Here is a 25743-nt window from a genome sequence, read left to right on the forward strand (position 1 = left end):
TGTCATGGTTTTGTCAAAATTAGGTGAGTGTTTATTAATTATGGTTAAATATTTACGATATTTTTGAACACTCAGGATGCAAGCACCATTTTTGTTGACTGAACGACGGGTGTCGTTTTTTCGAACCTCGACCCATTCTAATGTTCCATAAATTTTAGTAAATGCTGCTTTTAAACGTGTGCCGATAACGCAACACGGTTATTTTTATTGAAAATTTCCTTTCCAATTAATTTTCAAAACTGCTGTTATTTTCTCAAACAGATCTGTTTTAAAGGAGGCTACAATAATTACTTATCTTTTGGCGACAAACAAAATCCGAAGGTAACCCCCTCAGATGCAGAAAAAGGAGTGATGAGAAGTAGCCACATCAATCAACCTTTCCGTCTGTCCTAGAGTTTTTTCTTTCATACACCAGAACACCCCCAACTCTCCCCCCATCTATGTACTAGCATCGCAGTATTCATTCGAAGGGAAAGGGGGGTAGTCCGATCTGTATGAGGGGTGGGGAAGAAGTTTTCCATCAGATATCTCAATAGGTAGAAAGGGCTCAGTACTGAAATTTATGACCCCAACATGTGTTGTCCCTTTTCCAGTGTACAGACTCTTCCCTTTTTTGGGAGAGAGGGGTCCACAGTATAAAAAGTTGAGATGTAACCAATGAGGGGATGTTTCTAAAGGGGGGGGGGGTATTGGTAGAGATTTTCGGTCGAGTGACCGACTCTTTTGAGAGAAGAGATGTGAGAAAGTCGTGAAAAAAGGGTGTTGGTTTATGCACTGCCCGACAGGCCTTAAGTTAGAGTTCATAAAATATTTCTTATATTTTGTCTAACTTTTATGCCGAAGATTATTATAGCAACAGAAGGTCTTTCATAGCTTTCACATTCAGTATAAGTTAAGAGTTTTTAAATAATATTAGCTGGTTTTTTTTAATAGGTGGGCTTTTCTCAGACTTATTCCATCCGTTCAAATATCTTACTTTTAATTTAAGATTCAACAATGGGAAAGCTTCTTTTGATAAGCCGTGAAAGAAATTTATATACTTTCCAACATTATTATTATCAAAGTAATATACGAATACAATAGTTACTTTTCTTTGATGTTCGAATTTTGAGGATTTTTATAATCTCGTCGTAAACTCCCTTAGTTTTCCTTTGGTGTATATATGCATATGGTGTATATGCATTTACAATGGTATATTTCGTATATGGTGTATATGGTATATTTTGTATATGGTGCATATGCTGTATATATTTCTCACTGATCACAGCGGAAGCAAGAGACGTTTTTTAAACAATTTTAAATGTAGTATTTTTCCTCACAAATAATGTCAAATTTATTTTTTTTGTGACACGTCACAATAGACGAAATATTACTTCTGGCTTTCAGCTTAAATCACTTTTTTCCCTTTCAAATTTGGCTAGTATGATTACAAAGAGTGCTTGTGTAAATATGACTATGTGACTATACTTTTTAATTTCAATAATAGATTTATTTTTTCAGAATTCGCCATTCGTTTGACACTAAGATATTCTGTTATTGCCCGAATTAATTAATTCTGCTGTTACTAATCCAGCAAAGATATTTCTTTCCTTCTTTTTCCAGCTAAATAAACAGTTTTTAATACTTTTTTCATGAATGAATGAAAAATTCTGATTTTACTTCATATGAATAATTAATTTTATTAGCGCTCTGCTAAAGATTAATCCTCACAATATTATTCACAATAAAGTTTCAGAATGGTGACAAAAATATATATATATATATATATTTGCTTCAAAAATACGTTTTTGACAAAAGCAAATAATTCTGTTGTTAGAGAGACTCATTATCAATTTCAGCATAATTTTTGATCATTAGGAAATAAACTATTCTGTTACTTATTGGTGTTATGTAACAGAATTAAACAAATAATTCTGTTATTATAAATGAACTAATTATGTTGTATTGTTAATAGTTAAATAATTTTAGCTTTCTTTTTTTAACACTAGTTTCAACATTATTATTTCTTCTATGTCTATTTTTTATTATTATAGTCAGTCTCTTATCAACTTAAAGTAATAAATACGTACTACTATGCAGTTATTAGATCCGATAAAACTCGAAACAGTTTTTGGTATCTTAAAGAAGGAAGAATTGTTTCAGCTTATTTTTTTTTCATACTTTATTCAGTAAGATTTGAAATAACTTTCTCAAAATCAGCAATCAGTATCAAAATCAATACATTAAAGCAATAGGGAAACTATTTCTAGTTGGAAGATTTTGCTACAATCTGACTATTGCACAAAACCGGTAAATTTTGGCGACGTTAGCCATTTAGTTTATTTAACAATAAAAAAGCTAAGATGAAAATAAATTTCTTCTGATATGATTAAGAGCTGGACGGGGGAAAAAAGAGCACTCGAAAAAAACAAAAGCATCGGAATTTATTAAAAATTATATGAATTTAATACATGATTCAATTCGGGACGTTGAGATAGAATTTAATGGCAATATTTATTCGAATGAAATATTTTAATGTTAGATAACTTTTTTTTAAAAAAATTATTTAATACATAAGAAATAATTTAAAGTTTTCAATAAAGAAGGTTTCTAACCTCTTACTATTTAAAAAAATGATTAGGCATCTTAGCAAATTCTGAAATTGTTCTAAACTTCAATAATTATATTTATTGTATGGTGAAAAAAAAATAATAACTTACAATAATACTTTACATCCAGTTATATTTAAAAAGAAAAAAAAAATTTTACATTAAACTAGCTCGTGTTTTTTATTAATACTTTTAGCTTATATAAATATAAATTAATTGATTTTATTGATACCTTATTTATAATAGTACTATTATGTATGATATGACTGCATTAAAAATGTACAAAGTATTAAAACTCCTTTCATTCAACACCAAATTTAACTTATTTATTATACTAAGTTTTAAAAATATCCAATTACGTACAAATAATAAAAATAGAAATTACTTTAAATCGAGTTTAATTCTCCGAATTAAATTTATATAACAGTTAATGAGGTGATTTTTTTGTCAGTTTTTTTTAAACTGGGTTTTTTCCTTCTTTGCTTTTTTTCCCGTGATGCGATAAAGAAATTAAAGAAAGATAAGATATGCTGTTAAGAAATCAAAAAATCGACTAGAAGTTGAAAAAAGTTAAGACAAAGATAAAAACGTTTAGAGGTTAAAAAGTATCATTTGTTCGATTTAACAATTCGATGAACTTTCAAATATTTCAAACTTCATCTCAACTCAAGTCTTTTGAAGTCCGATAACAATAGAACGTTTTAATTTCTAACTTCTTTCTCTTCTGCAAAATGAAAATTGACATCTGTTTTCCTGTCCACTCATTTCATCACCCCCTCCCTCTGAAACAACCATTCAACCTACCTCCACCAGCTTGTTCTGATTAGAACAGATCATTTAACTGAGAAACACAAGACCCCCTACCCCCATCGTGCTCCACCCTCGCTTAATGTTCGATCATCCGAATATGAAGAGGGAATAGCTTTGCAAAAAAGAACCTCCATATTGTTTTAGAACAGAAAATTAATGTTGTTGGGACCTAGATTCGTTTATTTCATACGTAAAGGAAAATTTAAATTTTCAGTGAGTTGCCAGTGGCCGGTAGATTCTTATGACTTAGTGGTCACTTTTTCCTCAAACCTAATGAGTTTGAGACTGATATCGATAAGTTCTTTTTATTTATTAGCCATTTTTTGAAAACTTTTTCTTTTGCTTAGACTAAGTTTCAATTTCTTTTAAAAAATCATATTAGAAATAATGCTATGAAAAGCTTATTCTACTATTAAAATAATATTAATGACAAATTTTAATTGCAAATGTTAAAAAAAAAAAAAAAAAAAAAAAAATTATGCAAAATTAATTTTGTGTTGTTGTCGTAAGCCATTATGGCACTGAGGGTGCGATTGCTCTTATTTTCCTGAGGCGCCATCTTTGGCCGAGAATTCGTCTTCTGCCACACCCATACGTCACACCCGTTTATAGGGCGAATCCATTCATACATTCATCCACAGATCGCAATTTTAACGTGATCCAGAGAATGATCAATCTCCAATCCAGTACCCCCAGAGGCATAATTTTTAAAAGGAACACGGAGGACTTTGTGACCTGACAGATTTAACTCGCACCAGTCACCATTTACTACAAGGGGAGGCTTCGGCTGGCTGGATTCGAACTCCCATTCTCACGAACGTGAGTCCAGTGCATTACCAACAAGGCTATCCCTGCAAAATTAATTTTACATTTAATCTATACATTATAATTTTGAAATTTGTGAATTGTTAAAGAACTCTCCTTCCATGCGAATCTTTCCACCACAAATTGATGGATTTTAAATGAAGACACGGGGCACTTTAAAGAAAATTCTATCCAGAATCTCTTTCTTCAATGGCGTATTTTTATCATTAAACGATTTTTTTTGAAAAATATCGACTGAAAAAAGTGACCGTTTGCTTACTTAATTTAAGTCGCCGCCTTTTTCAGTTAACTTGCCTCGTGGCAAGTGGTTATTTTCAGGTTTGAGAATAACCAAAGTAATCAGTATGAACTTATTTCTATATTTTTTGACATAGGATGAACAAAAAGACTTTTTTTCGTTCTCAATTTATTGCCGGTCTTTTAAACCTCAGAAATCTTTAAACTTTATTAATAGGTATGAGAAATCGCATGACCGAAACATTTTCGAAAGTCCTAAAATAAACTTTTAAGTATTTTCTTGAGAAATTTTAAAAAATGTCGAAATCTATGTTTATCATTATTTTGATTTTGTTTCTTGATTAATCAAAAAAAAAGATAATCGATTAGTTAATTAATACGAGAGAGAAGGCGAGTATTTATGCAATTTACAAGTAACTCAGGGTGCGTATCGTTTTTAAAAAGTGCTTTAAAGGTGCTTATTTTCGATTTTCGTTTTTTAAAAGCCCTTAAAGGTGCTTTTTTCATTGGGTGTTTTTAAAAAGTGCTTAATTTTCCCTTTTTCAAAATGAGATTTTTCCTTTACCATGTTGATTTTCGCTACGAATTATGCAAAAAGACACAGTTCACATTGTTCTATTCAACATTTTCACAATTAATTCAACCCCAATCTATTTCGGTGTATTGTCAGTCCGTAGAGAATGAAAACGCCATTTTTTTACATGTTTCAAAATTTCATGATTTTTGACAATTGTCAAAAACAATGCCAAAAGTTTTTTTTTTGTTTTTTTTTGGACGTACTATTAAAACAAGATAAAACCGTTAATTGTCAAACTTTCCAACCCTGCCTAATTATGATTTTTTTTTTTAAAGTGCTTGAAAATATTTTTTCAGTGTTTGAAAAGTGCTTAAAAGGTGCTTATTTTTTGTTGAATAATCTGGCAACGCATCCTGTAATTATTACATTTAGCAAAGAAAAATAAAATTGCTTAATTAAAACAAGAAATGAATTCTTATCCAATATCTTCTTTTGTGAGACTGCTCTTGTCATTTTATAATAAACCTCATAGCGATTTTTTTTTTTTTCTTTTTGCAAAACCTGATGAGATTTTCCGGAAAACTTTTCCCCCTTTTCCAGTCTATTTACTTTCCTATCACTGTTGACGTGTGTCCAGTTTGGGAAATAGATGAATCCTCACCAATCACGGTCAGTTAGAAAGAAGAACAACTGCATTGGATAGCTTAGATAAAGAATCTCCCCCCCCCTCCAATGACTTTTTTTTGTTTTTCCCTGCCTTGTTTTATTTTTTCCTATAAAAAAAGGGAGATGTATGGTAGTAAAAGCGCCTGTTTTAGACAGGTCACTTATGATGTTAGGAATCACTGATCTGAGATGGATAGCAAATAGAATAGGTTTGTCCACATTTATTCTGTTTATTTATTTATTTATTTTTTCCATTTTTTTTAGTCAAAAAATACTTTTGAATAGCACAAAATGTCCTATAAAATGAAACAAGAACGTAATAACTAATTATTCATAGATACTTAAGTTGATTCTTTCAAAACCCATTTGCACACCGCAAAAAATGTATACTCAAATTTCAGTTTTTTTTTTTTTTTTCTTTTTTTAAAGAAACTGTTTTTTGGTATATATATTCCGAGTAAACACTCTAGAAATCAATAACTATCTTACAAGTACCAAATCAAGAAATCAATATTTGAAGATACATATTATATCATATATCTGAAGAATAAGAGAATCGAACTAACACAATTTATAACTATCATCTGTACCTACGCACTATATATGCCTAGATATGTTATCTGTGTATTCACAAAAATATTATCCATTTCACTATTGTTACTAAATAAATTCTTTAAAAACCCTAACCGGTTAAGGACATACAGAAAAAAGTAATGGAAAATCTTCTAACAGAAAGAAGCAACTTTCTGAACTACAAATTTAGCTATTTTTTTTATTTTTTATTTTATCCGTTGTCGAACAGCCGACCCAATTTTTGGATTTACGCGTACTGATGTTCAACTGCGTAGCCTGGTAATTTTTAACCAATCTAGAAGGCAAGGAAACTCCTGGATCAGTACCCCCAGAGAGGTGTTGATTTGTTACGAGAACATGGAGGACTTTGCGACTCGACAGATTTAACGTGCATCAGTCACCATTTACTACAAGGGGAGTCTTCGGCCGGCGGGGATCGAGCCCACGAACTCTTGGACATGGGCCCAGTGCCCTACCAACCAGGCTACCAGCCCTCTACATATTTAGTTAGTAAATTTTGATCATTTAATTATAAAATAAGATCTAACTGTGAGAAATGCTGTTCACAGATGCAAACTTACAAGATAATGATTCAGCTTTCTTTAAAATAAATTACAAATTGAAACAAATTATGGTTATCAGCAATTGTAAATTACATACTAATTACTAAGGCAAAAATATTTTAAAAAAGAACAACAACTGAAAACAATGTGCTGAAATTGATTAATAAATGATATTCTAAACACAATAAGTCAAAAAGGGGGAAGAGGGGGGTGTTGAGAAGACTGACAGTCTTAGTGTTGTATCATTAAGTGAAGCGTTTAACCCCAGCCGCCTATAGCAGCAGATAGGTCATAAATGAAGCATATTGCATGCCAGTAGCCGGTTAGCCGCACGAATGTACTTTGCTGCAAATATATCTATATACACATGAAATATAATAAAAAGAAAAACAATAATAAGGAAAAAGTGAGCTAGAAGCGGGGCCTTCATTTAGTTTCCATGGTGACGTCATCCACACGCAAAACAAAGCGATTTGTTTGCGACTGGGACTGTCACGAAACGCGCCCTCTTGATTGCCAGACCAGATAAAAAGTTTAGGATGGGCGATACCTTTATGAATAAGATAATTTCCGTTTTTGTAAATACACGCTTCTTTATCGAACGGTGTTGCGAATTCATTAAAACGCTCACCCCCTTCTCCTTCTAAACTCTTGGCAATGTTGTGGCGATTGTTTCGACGGAATTATAATACCGCATAGTTTTTTTCTTTTCATCTTTTTTGTGACATTTTTTCTTACAAAAATGTCACTTTTTTAATCAGTTTTTTTAGGAAAATTAATAACATTTGATTCGTGTAAAAATGGTATGTTCAATTGTTGTTTCGACAAAATTATAATAACACGAAGTTTTTTTTTTTTTTGTGTGTGTGTCATTTTCTTAAAAAATGTCACTTTTTTAATCGTAGGAAAATCAAGAAGATTTGATTCGTGTAAAAATGGTTCACTGTTCACGTCGCGAAACGCGAAAAAAAGAACATAATAAGTAAAAGTAAATCATTTTTTGATAGATCGAACGAACTTATACTCTTTTTCGTCCGTTTTTCTTGAAAAATTTCAAACTTTTAATGTGCTATTTCGTAGACAAATTATTAAGATTTGACTGTTCCACCCCTTTTACTCCTTGCGAAAATAATGTGACGAAATTTCTAATAAGCTCACATTAATGCTTTTCATATTTATTCTATTTCATAAGCTTAATCTTCATTCTATCCCATGGCGATAACATTTATTCTCTTGTATAATAATTTTATATAATAATGTTGTTCTAATTATTCTCTTAATAATTTCCCTTGTATAATAATTTTGTATAATATTTATTGTATTCTATAATGATAATATATATATTTTATACTACGATTATTTTTCATTCTATTCTATCACAAAAATTTGTATTCTAGTAGGAAATAATAATAAGTATTTATTCCAATCTATGTTATGTATTATTCATATTTCATCATGAAATTTTTCTAAACGAATTTTATTGAACTAAAAAGCTATTTCAACTCTAATATGGACAAAATATTAAAATTATATTTTTTTTTGTATTGTAACAGTTGTACTTATTTTATTCTATAACTTATTCGATCTAATCTTGATACGTATTAGCAAAAGTAACGAAAATCGGTATAATTTTATAGCAAAAATATTTCAGCAAATAAACAATATATACTAATATTTTTTCCATACTATACGAAAAAATTTTATTTCAGTTTACAAGTATAAAAAATTTTAACTAAAAATTCTTCACTCTGTATCATGCATAGGAAATTATTAATGCAATTAATCATTTTATGATCGATTTTAATACGATATACCACGGCGATAATATTCATTCTATTGTATAACAATATTATTTATTGTATTCTATAATGATAATATATATATTTTTTATGCGACGAATATTATTCATTCTATTCTATTAAGTTAGTATTTTTATTTGTCATTTTATAACGATTTAATCTATTGTAGATATAAGTCATTATTATTTATTACAGCTATAACAAAAAGTGGCAAAGAAATTCATTCGTTAAACTCTCTACACACAATAATATTTCATATTCGCTCTAAACCAGCAGTCCTTTAACTAAAAAGTCTAAATAAAAAAAACTATAAAATTTAAAAAATTACTTACAACTTCTTAAAAAAATTATAAGNAGATTTGACTGTTCCACCCCTTTTACTCCTTGCGAAAATAATATGACGAAATTTCTAATAAGCTCACATTAATGCTTTTCATATTTATTCTATTTCATAAGCTTAATCTTCATTCTATCCCATGGCGATAACATTTATTCTCTTGTATAATAATTTTATATAATAATGTTGTTCTAATTATTCTCTTAATAATTTCCCTTGTATAATAATTTTGTATAATATTTATTGTATTCTATAATGATAATATATATATTTTATACTACGAATATTTTTTATTCTATTCTATCACAAAAATATGTATTCTAGAGGGAAATGATAATATGTATTTATTTCAATCTGTGTTACATATTATACATATTTTATTATGAAATTATTCTAAACGAATTTTATTGAACTAAAAAGGTATTTCATCTCTAATATGGACAAAATATTAAAATTACATATTTTTGTTTTATAACAATTGTACTTCAGCATAATTTTATAGCAAAAATAATTCAGCAAATAAACAATATATACTAATATTTATTCCATACTAAGCGAGAAAAAAAAATTTCAGTTTACAAGTATAAAAAATTTTAACTAAAAATTCTTCAATCTGTATCATGCATAAGAAATTACTACTGCAATTGATCATTTTATGACGATTTTAATATGATATACCATGGCGATAATATTCATTCTATTGTATAACAATATTACTTATTGTATTCTATAATAATATGTATATTCCTTATTAGATTTTTTATGCTATGAATATTATTCATTCCATTCTATTAAGTTAGTATTTTTATTTATCATTTTATAACGATTTAATCTATTGTAGATATAAGTCATTATTTATTTATTACAGCTATAACAAAAAGTGGTAAAGAAATTCATTCGTTAAACTCTTTACACACAATAATATTTCATATTCTCTCTAAACCAGCAGTCCTTTAACTATAAAATTTAAATAAAAAAAACTATAAAATTTAAAAAATTACTTACAACTTCTTAAAAAAATTAGAAAAAAAATAATATTAATTAAATATTAGAAAATTAACTTATTTTTCATCATATGCTGATAATAATATTCCAGAAAAACCATATTATTCTTAAGATCCCACAAAATAAAGTTTCATTTAAAGTAGATAAACTTAAAGTACTTCTTTTTTTTTCTTCAAGGTATTCCCGTAACTTGAGTCCTCTTTCCTTCTTGTATCATCTTCAGTGATAAGTGCACTACTGGAAGGATGATGGGATGGAAAAAAAATATATATTGTCGGCATAGTTCAAACAATCATCAGTTGAATCGTTCAGAGCAGAATAAGATTGAGTATCTGTTTAAAAACTATTTTCGCATGACTCAAAAGTACCATCTTACAAATTGCAAGCAGGGAGAAAAAAAAGTTTACTTTATCCAAAATAAAAGCCATAGAAGATATTGAAAATTATTACTCAGGGGCAGATGGTTCATTTTTTTTTCTTACCAACCACTTGCATTTTTGTAAAACTAATATTATTAGAAAAAGCTGAAAGCACGGAAATTTATCATATAAAATTTTTTAATCGTTTCTGTTCGAAATGTGTTGCCATTTTCTTTTTTTCACTCATCGCTGATAATTTGTTGTAGTTCAAACACTTGCGTTTTTGTAACAAAGGAGCTGTAAGCGCGAGAATTTATCGAATGATATTTTTTAATCGTTGCTGTTCGAAATATGTTGCCATTTTCGTTTTATCTATACTACTGATATTTTTTTGCAGTTCTAGCACTTGATTTTTTGTATAACTAGTATTATTAAAGTAGCAGTTACCGCGAAAATTTATCGACCTGTATTTTTTAGTTGTTGCTGTTCGAATAGTTGTTGTCATATATTTATTGATTACTGATATTTTGTTGCCATTCAAAAAGATGATAGCGCAAGTGTTTATCAAACAATAAATGTTTATCAAACTATATATTTCAATCAATCTGATGGAAGTGTGAAGCCTTTTTGATTTTACAACTTTTACTCATGCCTTGTGGCAAATCAGAGTAATGAATTAATACAATTTAAAAAAATATTAAAAAAATTTGAGAAAGTATTATGTGCATGTTATTGTTATAACACAATACCATAAGTGTAATTATTGAACAATTTTATAATTGCTTATGAGAGTCTTAATGATGTCGTATGTGACTTGTCAATGCGTACTAACAAGCCAATTTTTAGGGCAAATTCGTGCGCTTCTTCTTGTTTTCCAGTGGCGGCATCTGAATTCGACTTCTGCCACACACATACGTCAATGCCCGTTTTACAGAGAGGGGATACATTCACACACCATCCATCCATCCGCAGATCGTAATTTTAACCTGAACCAGAGCACGATCAATCTCCGATCCATTACTCCCAGAGGTATTGATTTATTATGGGAGTGTGGAGGACTTTGTGATCCCGATAGATTTAGAGGGCACCAGTCGCCATTTTGTACACTAGGAGTCTTCCACCGGTTGGAATGGAAGTCATGACCTTTTGGAAATGGACCCAACGCCCTCCCAAAAGTCATAATCATGTTGTAAAAAAGTGCAAACGGGTAATTTAAACTATCCTAGCCAGACAACGCCCAGGACGCTTTAAAGGAATGAAAATATCCCCTGATGGCCAAAGAAGTTTCAATACTTGTCCCCAGTCTCCTGAAATCCAACTTTCTCTAGGTCATATTTTTAATAGTCCTTCTACACTGGCTGAACTCTACAACGTAGACCCAAACCCCACAGACTATCAACCGCTCAATTCGTCAAGGATCTTTGGCGTTGCCAGGACTGTCTTGGACGCTTTTGGTGCAATTTGATTCCCCTGCACTACTTGGACAAAATAACAACAAGAGATGGTAGGAAGTAGGGGAAAATTCCCTTTTGGAAAATTTTAAATTAATTCTGAAACTTTTTAAAAAAATCTAATTTCATTCGAATTAATATTTGATTACATTAAATTCTGGCTCAAAGCCCCGAGTAGAATCGGTTGTTATAATTTTACATGGTTGTTATATATCGTTATTCGTATATATCTCGATATTAATGAATCATCGGTATCGGTTCATTCATCGGTTTATTAACATCGGTTCATTAACAACAGTATAAAAAGGCACCATCATAAACTAATGAGGTGCCTTTTTTACTGTTAATTTCAAATTTGATTGGCATTATTTGATATGAAGGCATTCACAGCATTTGAAATTATTAGTTGAAAAATGCTTATGAGATGGTTATTTAAAATAATGTTAGAAATGAGACATTTTAAAAAACTAACGATCTTAAAACTAAGCATGCGCAGTTAAATAAAACAATCTTGTTTAACTAAAAGAAGAAGAAAAATTTTTAAAAAAATTTAAAAAGAAGTACATACTAGAGACAGTAATTTGTCGCATCTTTTCAAAAGACTTCAAAACAAACAGAGAAAGAGCCAGATGACAAAAAATGATGGAGATGACATCGCGGCCTTGCAATGTCATCCAGATGGTTCGGATTGACGAGCTATATCTTCACTTATGCCACTGTCTTTTTAGATGAGGGACCGTCTACAAATTGTATTTATTAAATTGATGATAAAAATAGTTAAGAGTTTTAAACGTAAGTACGCTCGTAAAATTGTAAATAAAGTCTAATCCTGTTTTAGCAAATTCCAAGAAACCGAAGCAATCAATACGCTAAAAAATTAATAAATACCAACAATTTCAATATATTTGATCTCAACATTTGAAAAATTATCAATGTATTATTTAAAAAGCTAATAATTTAATATTTAAAAGCATTTATGCTTAAAAACCTAGCATACTTATTTTTTAAAACATAAAAGTTTGAATTTCTGATTATTTTTTATTAGTAAATTACCTGTTTTAATTTACCAGGTGTTTGTAAATGACGAGATTCCTCAGAAACTCTTAGGGAAAATATCTTTTCGACTTAGCAAATTTATCTTTATTTATTTAATTATTTATACATATTTTTTTAATTTTTTATTTTCCAAAAACGTTTTAATAAATTTAAGAACAGAATTAATGCCCGTATTTCGAGTTTAAAGACTCTTGTTCTCTTTTCTTTTCTTTTTTTTAATTATTTCATTTATATATTTTTGTCTAGATTGCTTTGAAAAACATTTTAAAAATTGAAAGTATGGAAAAATTAAAAAATTGCAGCATTTATAAAATCAAAAAAAAAACTTTTTTTTTTCTCTTTGTACAAATTTAAATACCTTCTTGGTGTACAATCTCTAATAAAGATATCAATCCCACCTGAGTGCTTCAACAGTTAATTTTCCCCCTCAAAAAACCTTTCGCAGTGGTCAAAATGTTTTCACCCCTCAACCGAAAATGAAAGGGGGCAGAGGTCAGTAGTTCTTGGCATCCGGTAAGTGGGGAGGAGAGAAGATAAAGGCTGACCCTCTCTTCTTTTGTGAAAGCCGGCGGCCTGAGTGCGAAAGTTTGTCACGGATTTGTAGACCTGCCATATTCATTCTATTGACCTTCCCTTTTTTGGACTGGACACTCCCTATTTTACAGGTCATTTTCGTCTGGAAAAATCTGAGCTCTTCTTCTTCAACCCCTTTTAACAAAGATGATAAGATTTCGATTTCTATTTAGTTGAAAAGGGTATTCGCTTGTCAGGTGAGGACATGTTTAGTCAGTTGACTGAATCCAGGTGCTCTATTCTGCTATATTGATTCTTTTGGAGTTTCGATTACGATCTAGGATCGATTTTGGAGTTTCGATTACGATCTCAAGTTTAGATTTTTCATCCTCTGCCTTATTATTTTTTTTTCGTTCCATTTTTTTTTCTGTAAAATAATATTTTGAAAAAGAGCAGTAGAGTTGCATCTCGATTTAACGAATTGATTGAGACCGACAAATCCGTTCGTTAAATCGAAGCAATTCTTTAGATACTGAAAAATAAATGAATGCCATTATCTTAATTTCCTTAATTGTATTAATATTTTCAAGCATTTAATCCATGCATTGCATTTTTAAAGTGATTGATTCGATCAACTAATGGGCTGATTTTTCGTTTTTTATTTTATTTTAGAACCGCCTTTGAACAGTCGACCCAATTTTGAGTTTACGACTACTAATGTTCAACTCCGTAGCCTTGTAATTTTGAGCCCAATTCAAGAGGCACAGGAATTCCTGGATCAAGTATTGGGAGAAATTTTGCCTTCGTGGAGGACTTTTCTGATGGAGCTAACAACGAAAACCTCCAATGATTAGCCTGGCTGCAAGGAGACTCTAACCAACCCATTATCCATCTACCAAGGATATTTTACGTCAGCAGTGTGGTCGGTGTGGAATTCGAATCGACCGGCCATCGTTGGGATTCGAACCCGGTTCATCTCATTAGGAGGCAAGCACTCTTATTCGCTAAGCCACCACGGTTCATGATTGTTTGATTTGATTTGATTTTTATGATTTTATTACCGTCGTTGAACAGCCGACCCAATTTTCAGGTTTACGACTACTAATGTTCAACTCCGGAACTCCTGGATCAAGTATTGGGAGACATTTGCCTTCGCGGAGGATTTTTTTAAGATGGAACTAACCCGCATAGGCGTTAGATGGATAGGAAGACCACGAGAACCTCCCACGGTTAACCTGATGGCAGAGGGACTCTAACCCATGATCCGTGAGGTACCGCGAGGTATCCGTGAGGTACCATGATACCACTGAGGATATTTCACGTCAGCACTGTGGTCGGCTCAAGCCAGATGCGGATTCGTTTCGAACAGCCATCGCTGAGAATTCGAACCCAACTCACCTCATTGGAAGGTGAACGCTCTATCCTCTGAGCCATCACGACTTTGATTGTTTGATTGTTACAACTTAATGTTTTATAGTGCGAAAAATAAATAAATGAAATTGTGTTCATTTAAACACACATGAACGTAGTTGTTGTTCCCGTAAAGATCTTATATTGACTTTAATGAGTGCCTAGCAGGTTAAGTCCAAATTATCTAGGTTGTATGCAGATGACCTAGATAATTTGAGAAATGGAGAAAAAAAATTTGCACTTCACTTTAACAGATCCTCCTAGTTAATCTGTGGATTAGCTAGATAATCTGCAGAATAACTAATTTCTATACTTTGGAGGTAAAATATAATTAATTTTACAATTGTTTTAATTGAATGATATACAACTTAACATAATATTCAATAAATTTTATTTATATATTCTTATTTCAGTTACGAAAAACATGTTAATTAAAGGAACAACAAGGAAAATTTAAAGTGAATTGAAAGGATTATCTATATTTTTTTTATTAAATTTAATCCCCTTAATCATTTTTAATCAAAGGGATAAACTATTTTTTAAAACAAATCATTTCTATGAGGATTACAAATAAAATAAAAATGATAATATTTCAGGATAGCAGGATATGGAAAATAAAAAATCGCAAGAAAAGATACAAAATCCTGAAGAAATAAAAAAAAAATTTAGACATCAAAAAATAAAAATAATTCTAAAGCGTTCTAAAATTGTGTTTACAATTTTGGATATCCAACTACTGTTTCTGACAAATCCTGACGACAAAATCTCAACAGACGGGGGATAGAAAAAGAATTTAACATTTACCCCTATCTCCATTCAATAATATCCCCACCACACCCCTCAGATATCGTTTAGTGTTTTGGGAATGAATTATTGTTCATATCTCCCTGACCCCTCGGGGTAAAGATCGTTTGGGGGGATATCTGAAGGGGATATTACCTCCCCGACCTGTTGGCTTTAATCTGAGATCGAGAGGTTGTTGTGATCATCTTCCGCGATGTGACAGCTCTCTGGCTTTCAGCTATTTTTCCCTCTCATAGGGAAAATTTGAGGTTAGAAATATTTGATTTGGAGGCTTCCCCTCACTTTTTTTCAATCATTTACTCATTTTTCCCCCAATCGCCTTTTTTAATGCGAATAAGAAATAATACTTTTTATGTTTTGACTTTTTTTTTTCTTTCATTTTGTTAAGCTTGTTTATTTTTATATTCTTTCAATGTGTAACTTTAGTAAATAGCTCCATATATTCAGGTAAGAAGATGGGGACGTTTTTTTTGGGGGGGGGGGATTGAATTGTGCGTTTAGAAAGTAAGCATTCAACATTTTTTTTTCTTTTTTTAAGGAAAAAAATAATAACTTTGATAAAATTTCAGAAAAAAACTTCATTTAAGCGCTCCGATTAAGAAATATAATTATGATCATTTAAATAAATCAATTAGCTTATACAAGTGGAGAAATAGCAAAAGTATTGCTACTTACGACAGTTATACAATTGAAGACAAAAATAAAATAGTTGTGATTTATAAACGAGATACAATTTAAGATACAATAGAATTATACCTATTTCTGAACATTATGCAATTGAAGATTAAGCGGAATTATTGCAGTTTATAGACATTGCACAATCGGAGGTACGATAAAATTATGGCTATGCCATCTATGAATGTTATGCTATTTTAGATAAGATTGGATAATTCTGTTCATGAAAGCGACACAACTGATCACGACACATTTATAAACTTAATACAATTGACGACAAGGAAAAATTATTGCAACTTATGAACATATTAAAATGGGAAATAAGCTAACATTTTGTCTAGAAATGAAAGTTATTCAATTTTAGGTAAGAAAGGATCATTGCAACTTCAGACTGTTTGACAACTGAAGATACAGTCACGAAATTATTACTAGACATTATACAAGCATTCTAGAAGACATTAAAGAATTATTGATAGACTTCATTCAAGCGAAGATAAGATAGAAATATTCCAACTTTTGGACCTTTTGAACATTATACAAGCGAAAATAAGATGGAAATATCCTGACTTTTGGATATTTTTGACATCATACAAGCGAAGATAAAATGGAAATATTCTAAGTTTTGGATATTTTGAACATTACACAAGCGAAGATAAGATGGAAATATTCTAACTTTTGGACATTTTGAACAATATACAAGCGAAGATAAGATGGACATATTCCAACTTTTGGACATTATACAAGCGAAGATAAGATGAAATATTCCAACTTTTGGACATTTTGAGCATTATGCAGACGAAGATAAGATGGAAATATTCTGACTTTTGGACATTTCAAAATTGGAGAAATAGTCAAAATTATTGCTATTTATGAATGTTATGCGATTGAAAATTAAATAAACTTATTGTTATATAAAAACGTTACGCTAGGAAAAGCGTACTTCATGTTCTAAAATATAAATCATGCCAGCTTAATTTACATATTCTAAATTTATTTTAACATACTATCAATCTCCAGCTAAATCAACCTAATATATATTTTTTTTTTTTTTACGTTATTCAAGCAGCCTATTTCCACAAATGATGTTCCACGGTCAATCAAGATCGAAATTGCACATTAGGTGGGTGAGGGACATTTATCCCCAATGGTTATATCACCTTTCGGAAACAATGCAGAGAATAGCCTTTCACCGGATAATGAAATAAATGGCTTGAGTTGGCCAGATAACGTGGCTGGCCATTTGATGGCCTTCTTTTGATTTGGTGCTAAAAGGAAGTACAATCTATCTTAGTGTCTCTCCATTACGATAAAAAGTTTAGTTGGATCCTCAACATTCGAATGGCCTGTTTATGGCTTAACGCAGTCTTAAATAAACAGATAAATTTTGTGATTTTTTTTTTCTATTGGAAACAAAAAATTTTAACTAATAAGCACTAAATAACTAATTCTTTAATAGTATCAAAACTCAATTTTTAATTAATTTCTTAGTTGAGTAAGAAAATACATTTAAATTGAGTATGAAATTAAACTTTTATTGAATTTGAAAATAAAGTTCCATCAAGATGAAACTTAAGTTTAATTATACTTGAAAATAAATTTTGTTGAATTTGAACTTAAAATTCGTACTGAATTTGTGATTAAATTCCCATTGTAATTAAAATAAAGGTTTGATTGAATTTGTAAGTAAAATTTAAATAAATTTATTAAAACCAGAATTCTTATTGAATTTGAAGGTAAATTAAGCAATAAACATTGAGAAAGATGGTATTAATCAGTGAAGGAGTCATATAATGTATATGCAATATGCAATGTATAATTGATTTTGAAAATAAAATTTAAATAAATATAAGCCTGAATTCTTATTAAATTTGAAAGTAAATTAAGCAATAAACATCAAGAAAGCTAGTATTAATCATTAAAGGGGTCATATAATTTGTTCACAATATATGTTCAATTTACAGTATAAAGGAGCTTTTTCCTACAGTTAATGATAAATAGGAAGAAAAGTATTATATTAAAGGAATATTTTTCAGTTACAGTCCTAATAATAATAATGTTTCTTTTATAATTAATAATAATTAGTTCCAATAATAATAATGTGTCTTTTAGAACGACCCATTTTATTACAAAGACCCTTCCTTTAGGACGACAGATCCATTTGTTATTCCAAAGATGCAACACTAAATTAACACCCATTAGAGTGTCCAAACTGAGCAACTGAATCCATTATACCGATTAATATTCACTTTATTAACTAATTTTTTTCTTCCTTTCCGATAATATCACTTCGAACTTAGTGTTAAGCATTTTCGCGAACTCTTACTTATTTAACAAAATGCTCGCAACATGTTAAACATAATATGTTATCATCAATAATTTTATATGCTTTCTAATTAATTTTAAAAAACAGCTTAATTATGTCAAACTAGGTCCGCCATTAATTAGTTACGAGTTATATAACAACCTCATATCATAACGTCCATTTTCTCCTGGGTGACAGGGTTCGTTATAGAGATCTTGGACTCTATATATAGAGCGTTATATAGAGCATCGACTCTATGTCAGTAAAATAACTTTTACCACCAATTTTTGTAGAGGTATATTTGACCTAATAAGAAAATTATTATCAGATACGATTTTAATTTAATTAAAAACAAACTCCATTCGACAAGTTTCATTATTGGCTTAACACAAAACCCACCTAAGCTTAGACGGCATTCAATGATGTCAGGTAAAGATATGACAAGGTAAAGATGTTGGCATCTAAAAGATGAGCCAGCAATGGTTCTTCATTACTCTGCAAATCCTGGATCACCCGTTGTCCCATAATCCCCTGCGCCAGGGATGAGTAGTGTATAAATCACGCCTTTTCTCATAATCTTGTCAAGGAGCTTATTCCGGAAAACCTCGTTGTTGATGAGTACTCCTGTGACCAATGGTCAAGGGATATGAAGTTCTGGACAGCAATTAAGGGAATCCCACGTTCCTTCTGTGGTCGTCAGATTAACGATCGCTGTCCTGTTCTAATATCAGGAAGATTTGTTTTGGACAAATATATTGTAATCGTCGTTGCCACATCTACCAACTCTTCAGTTGTCTTTCTGATTTGTTTGACATTGTGAAAGTAGGATTCATAAATTTTAATTCATACATTTTTTTCAAAAATAATTTTTTTAAAACTCTTTTTTTTTCCTTTTTTAAGTATTTTTTTAAACTTTTTTTAAAAAAAAAATTTTTTTTTGACGAAATTTTTGAAAGCTTTATTAAAGAAATATAGTGAATTTGCGAAATTGGGATTTAGAATACTTTTGACAACTAACAGTTTCTTTTCTTAAAAATAAAATTTAATATTTATTAGACATTTTATAAGACATTTTCTTCTTTACCTTTTTTTAAAACTTATTTCTTTATGTTAAAGATTTTATCTTCACGACTATTGTGTTATAAAATATACTACTTGCAATAACTCTATCAAACTCGATATATATTTATAAGAAATAACTATAAAAAATAATACATATTTTTATTGGTTTACAATAGGACGAAGAAAAATTGATCCAGCATTGAACTATAGCAATACCATTACAATAATACGTTGCAAATTCGTTTCAATGTTAGGAAGGTCTTAGATTTAGCAATGTTCTAGTTCAAATTGAGCCACAATATCATATAATAAAGTTTAATATTGTTCAACTTAACACAATATTCAACAAAAATGGTTCAAGCATGCTCAACAATTAATTTCAGTGTGCGGGTGAAAGAAGCTGTGGATTTTGGCACAGTTGTATCATATTTTTTTTATGAAGACTTGATCGATTTGAATAATTAACATCGCGAGTGAATAAATGGAGAAAAAGTGCTAAAAAAATAAAAGTAACAAATAAACAAATTTGTGGATACGTATTCGACGTATTTCAGTAGCGGTTCTTAGCCTTGTTTTCTATCAATTCTGTTAAGAAGAAGAAAAAACTGAGGCCTACTAAATAGGCAAGTAAAAAAAAATAAGGGTGAAAACTAAAAAGATAAACTATTTGACATTTTTACAAGAGTTAATAATCAATCTGTAAAAATGGAATAAAAATTGAACAAAATAAAATGTTCTATTTAAGGAAGAAAAAAACACAGTAACATACTTTCCAAACAGTGGGACTAGGTGGCTCTGTATCTTTGAGTTGAGCAGGTATGGGACCGAACCTTTTACCTCGACTAAGTTCTACCCTTGCCCAGAGGGCGTATTCTAGTGGCTGAGAACCAGCGCGAAGTTCTAGTTCTTTGGGTAGGGGTGTTTCTTGGTGATCAGTAGTCATGTCAAGTTCAAAATCTTGCACACTACCCTCTGAGTCCGATGTCACCAAGTAAGAACTGTCCAAACTTAACGCATGGACTTCCCCATCGTCGTCGTCGCCACCTGAAAAATGAAGAAATTCTCGCATAAGTTATGTAATTCATTAACTTTGTGATCGTTAAATTTGATTTAAAAATTATGAGATTCTCATGAAAGTTAAGGAATTCCTCTACTTTGTAGTTTTTAAATTTGATTTAAAAATTATGAGATTCTCATGAAAGTTATGGAATTCCTCTACTTTGTAATTTTTAAATTTGATTTAAAAATTATGAGATTCTCATAAATGTTCTGGAATTCCTCTACTTTGTAATTTTTAAATTTGATTTAAAAATTATGAGATTCTCATGAAAGTTATGAAACTCATCTACTTTGTAATATTTAAATTTGATTTGAAAATTATTAGATTCTCATAAAAGTTATGGAATTCATCTACTTTGTAATATTTAAATTTGTTTTAAAAATTATGAGATTCTCATAAAAGTTATAAAATTCATCGACTTTGTAATTTATCATAAAATTTATGGAATTCATTAATTTTCTAATCTTTAAAATTTCATTTGAATATGAGGAAATTATCGCAAAAGTTACGTAATTCAACTTTGCAATCTTAAATTGCAATTTGTAATCTTGTTAAATTTGATTTAAAAATGATACAATTTTCGGTTTCGTAATTTACTAATTTTTGATACATTACGTTAATTTAAATTTTAAAATTTTAACTCTTATTTCAAATCAATAGTCCTAAGATTTCAATTTTAAAAAAATGCACGTATTAAGTCATAGAAATATATTTTTATTAAAAAATAATTAACTTGCATATAACACAATATTGTACATAAACCTAACATTCAATTTCATAGGATAAAAAGGTTTATTTCCTTAGAATTTCAATGAATCAATTAAATGAATATAATTTTATATGAAACGAAATATTCCACCATATGCCATAAAAATCATCTTTTTTTCTGCTTTTAAGTCTTTCTCATAAAACAAGCGTAATATATACGATGAAAAATCAAACATCTGATAAAGATTTTTGTTGTCAAAATAGAATTTCATAACTCAAATATTTTCAATAACTTGACAATCTAACAATTTAATAAATGTATTCACAAGTAATGATTTCAAATAGAAGAAGCTTCATTATAATTTTAAGCGAAAGAAGCTTTTTTTTCCTACTAAATCTATCTTTCACAAACAAACGTAATAAATTTCTATCAAATTTTTAAGATTTTTGATGTCAGAACTGAATTTTTTAACTTAAATATTCTTCAATAACTCGACAATTTAACAACTTAATAAACGTAATCAGAAATAATACTTTTAGAAAAGAAGCTTTCTTATAATTTGAAATGAAAGACACTTTTTTTTCTTCTAAATCTATCTTTCACATGAAACAAACCTAATATATTCTGAACAGTATTCTTCCATTTTTTCAAGCTTTTTATCACTTATCTTATTTGTGCTTACTTAATTAAGAAAAATATATTTTACACACAAAACCAACGTAATATTATTCCAAATGATATTTTATGATTAAAAAAAAATTTTTTTTGATTGCAATGGAACTGGTCTTATTGAAAGTATGCATAATTTGTTAATTCAAATTTCCTTAAAAAAGTGTTAATTTAGCAATTCAATAACTGCATTTAAAAGGTAAATAATTTCAATCTGAGAAAATACATAATTTATTTTAAAACTACTTACATTATTCTTCCTTTTTCCTATTACTACAAAGCAAACGCAATATTATTCCAAACGATATTTTTTTCTTCTCAATTCATTTTATACAAAAAAAAATATAATATTATTTCAAATGATATTCCATTCCCATTTAAAGATATTCGATGTCAAAAATGAAATTTTAATTTCGAAAAACAATTCTATTATTATACCTAAAATACTTACTTTTTTCTTCGAAATTTATTTGCAACACAAATCAAACGTAGTATTATGCCAAACGATTTTTTTTTCCTTCTCTAAATTCAGTTTTCGCACAAAATCAACAAATCATTATATATTCCAAACGATATTCTACCACCTTTCTAAGATTTTTGATGTCACAAATTGATGATTGAAAGACAAATCTAAGAGGACAGAGTCACGAGTTTTTTGGTTGACACATTCCCACCGGAGGAGATCTGTTTCCGGAGGCGTCTGCATCCTTTTGTCCAGAGACCTTTGTATTTGGTTTTCGAATTCTGATTCTCCTTTACCGCAAAAACAACTGTTTAACGAGTTCTCTCAATCGTCCTTATCTGTTCAGCGGTTTGTTTTTATTTCTTGAGTTCATTTATTTTGACAAATATATACTGCGTCGTATGGATAGTTCTGACAAGAATTTCAATAAACACACCAAAAGTTACAAATAGGAAGAATTTCTGAAAGTTTCCCTCATACTTACATATAACCTTTGTAATATAACTATAACTTTTGTAGGGTATAAAAACTTAACAAAAACTCATTGAATTATTTTGATTAAGACTTCAAGTATGTAGTAAACATGACTCCTTCTGATATTTATGGGGAAAAAAACTTTTTTTTCATAAATATCAACTTTCTTTTCTAACAAAATGCTTTCAAATGGTATTTCGTAAAAATATTTTGGTGACGTCTAATTAATTAAAAGCTATTTATTTCATTGTATTTCATTTAACTAAACGAATAACCTACTAAATATAGGAAACGGAGCAAAGTTAGTCCTGTTCATAAAGTTTAATCTGAGACACCTGATTATTTTACTTATTGGTTTTTAATAATTTATTTTAAATTGTTTTTATTTTATTTTTTATTTTCCTTCAAACTTTTCTTAATTTAAACTTTGCCATCATCCAATTTTTTTTCTTTTTTTTTTAAAGTTCTTAGGTATCTATAGAATAATTATAAAGTTGTCTTTTCTCTACAGATAATAAAGTTAAAAACATACCTACAATTTTGTTTGTTAACACAATTTTTTTTGTATACATCTATATTTTTGATTATCTTTCCAAAATGTAATTATTTCTCATACATATAAATAAACTCAAGAATAATTACTTACAATAAAAATTAAAATAAATTATTGAGAAAATTAGTACTTTATCGTTATCATAAATATCTTAAACTGAATTTTATTTTATTGAGATAATTCTAGTTTTGTAAAATTATTTCTGTTTCTTTTGAATATATATTTTGGTCCTTAAAACCCATAAAGTGAATAATTAATAATTTGAGGTTGTTTTTCAATAGCATAACTGTTCTCTTATATATTTATTATACTCAAAAGAAAGTAAATTTGAATAAGTAATGTTTTATAATTTTATCATATTATTGAGAATGTAAATTTATGTATTTTAGTTATTTATGTATTTTGTACTAAAGTATATTTTTCCCGAGATTCATAAAATGTATCGATAATTATCTAGCATTATATTTCAATAATAAAATTATTTTTTTAGATGTATTCATAAAATCAAGAATTATCACGCTCAGAAAAATTTAAGTAAATTTGGGGTAAAATTAGAATTTTATCACCATTTCTCCTAAAATCGTTGGGACTTTTATCTCATTCCTAATGAATTAGAGAAGTCGTATAATAATTTTCGTGATGAATTATTTTCGCTGGAACAATTTTATTATTCGTTAAATGGAGATAATCTTTGATGTCTCATAAAGTAACTCATTCCCAATGAATTGGAGACGTCCTTGGAGAAAAAGGGTCTTATCCGCGAAAACAGATAATCTGTGCAAGATGTTCCAGAAACATGTAAACACATTTAAATAAACTTAACTGGGGTTGATGACTTTTGTGAAATTTCTCTCAGATTAAAGTTAGTTCAAATGGAGTATTTATCAGATGTATTGGGTTATGTCCATATTATTTGTTGTGTAGTGCGCAAAATATAAAACGGAGCAACTTATCTAAAGAGGAGATAATCACGGATAAAAATGAAATATTTTAATGACTCAAGTATGATAATTAATTAGTTAAGCACAGATAATTTAAAAAACGAAAATAGATACAGAAACATCTTGGTGGCTTAAGGAATAGAGTGTTCGCCTTCCAATGAGGTGACCCAGGTTCGTATCCCACCGGTGCCTGTTTGATTCGAATTCTGCTCCCGGCTTGTACCGTCCACAGTGTTGACATAAAATATCCTCAGTTGTAGACGGATCATGGATTAGAATCCCCTTGCCATCATATTAACCAATGGAGGTTTTCGTGGTTTTCCTATCCATATAACGCAAAGGCTGGTTAGTTCCACCGAAAAGTCCTCCACGAAGGCAAGTTTGCCCAATGCTCGATCCAAGCGTACCCTTGTCTTCTAGATTAGGTTCAAATTTGGAAAGCTACGGAGTTGAAAATTGTTAATCGTGAACTTAGAATCGGGTCTGGTATTCAACGCCAATTATAAAATAAATTAAAATGTGGTCTCAATAGTTTAGTCCGAGCAGTTGAGGCTCAGGGTATAGAGCGTTAAACTTCCAATGAGGTGAACCAGCAATGGCTGGTCAACTCGAATTCTGCACTTAGCTCGCACCGTAAACAGTGCTGACGTAAATTGTCCTCGGCGGTAGGCGGATCATGGGTTAGAGTCCCCTAGCCGTCAGGTTAACCGTGAGAGGTTTTCGTGGTTTTCCTATCCATGTAACGCAAATGCGGGTTATTCCATCAAAAAGTCCTCTACGAAGACAAAATTTCTCCCAATACTTGAACCAGGAGTTCATTAGTCTTCTGGGTTTGGTTCAAAATTACAAGAATGCGGAGTTGAACATTGATAGACGTAAACCCGAAATTGGGTCAACTGTTCAACAACGGTTATAAAATAAAGTAGTTTAGCGATCAGATGAAACCAAAGTTTGGCCCCTTAATGGTTATTTGACTTTTTTACATAATACTACCCCATATCATAGAATTATTAAAACAAAAGTAAAATTTTTAGAACAATAATAAATAATAGCAATAGTTAATAAACTATTATGAAATAGGGAATAACATATAATGTAATAATAAATAAAGGAATACGTTTATTTTCAAATATTTTACATCCAGTAATTCAATTACAAACGCCATACCATCAAAATATTATTAAATCTATTCCCATATTTTTTTTCATCATTGATTTTGGAAATTCTATCGAAAATATGTCAACATTGTTGACCTTGAAATAAGAATAGAGGACAGTGGTCCCAAAGAGAAAACGGACACACCAATCAAAAGGATATTGGAG

General features: G+C 29.8%; 1 protein-coding gene across 2 annotated transcripts in view; it reads right to left on the reverse strand.

Moving 5' to 3' along the window:
- Window positions 1–25743, reverse strand: part of LOC107436282 (histone-lysine N-methyltransferase MECOM) — a 237929-nt gene that overhangs the window by 166663 nt on the left and 45523 nt on the right. Inside the window, exons 1-2 of one of the 2 annotated variants that reach the window (XM_016047923.3) lie at window positions 22442–22795; window positions 20322–20596 (exon numbers count right to left, since the gene is read on the reverse strand). In XM_016047923.3, coding sequence (XP_015903409.3) covers window positions 20322–20495 — 174 coding nt within the window. In that variant the 5' untranslated portion in view covers window positions 20496–20596; window positions 22442–22795. Of the gene's footprint in view, window positions 1–20321; window positions 20597–22441; window positions 22796–25743 lie in introns of those variants that run through there. The other variant, XM_016047922.3, reaches the window with a different exon arrangement.

Source organism: Parasteatoda tepidariorum, chromosome 7, assembly GCF_043381705.1.
Source record: "Parasteatoda tepidariorum isolate YZ-2023 chromosome 7, CAS_Ptep_4.0, whole genome shotgun sequence".
Lineage (NCBI taxonomy): Eukaryota > Metazoa > Arthropoda > Arachnida > Araneae > Theridiidae > Parasteatoda > Parasteatoda tepidariorum.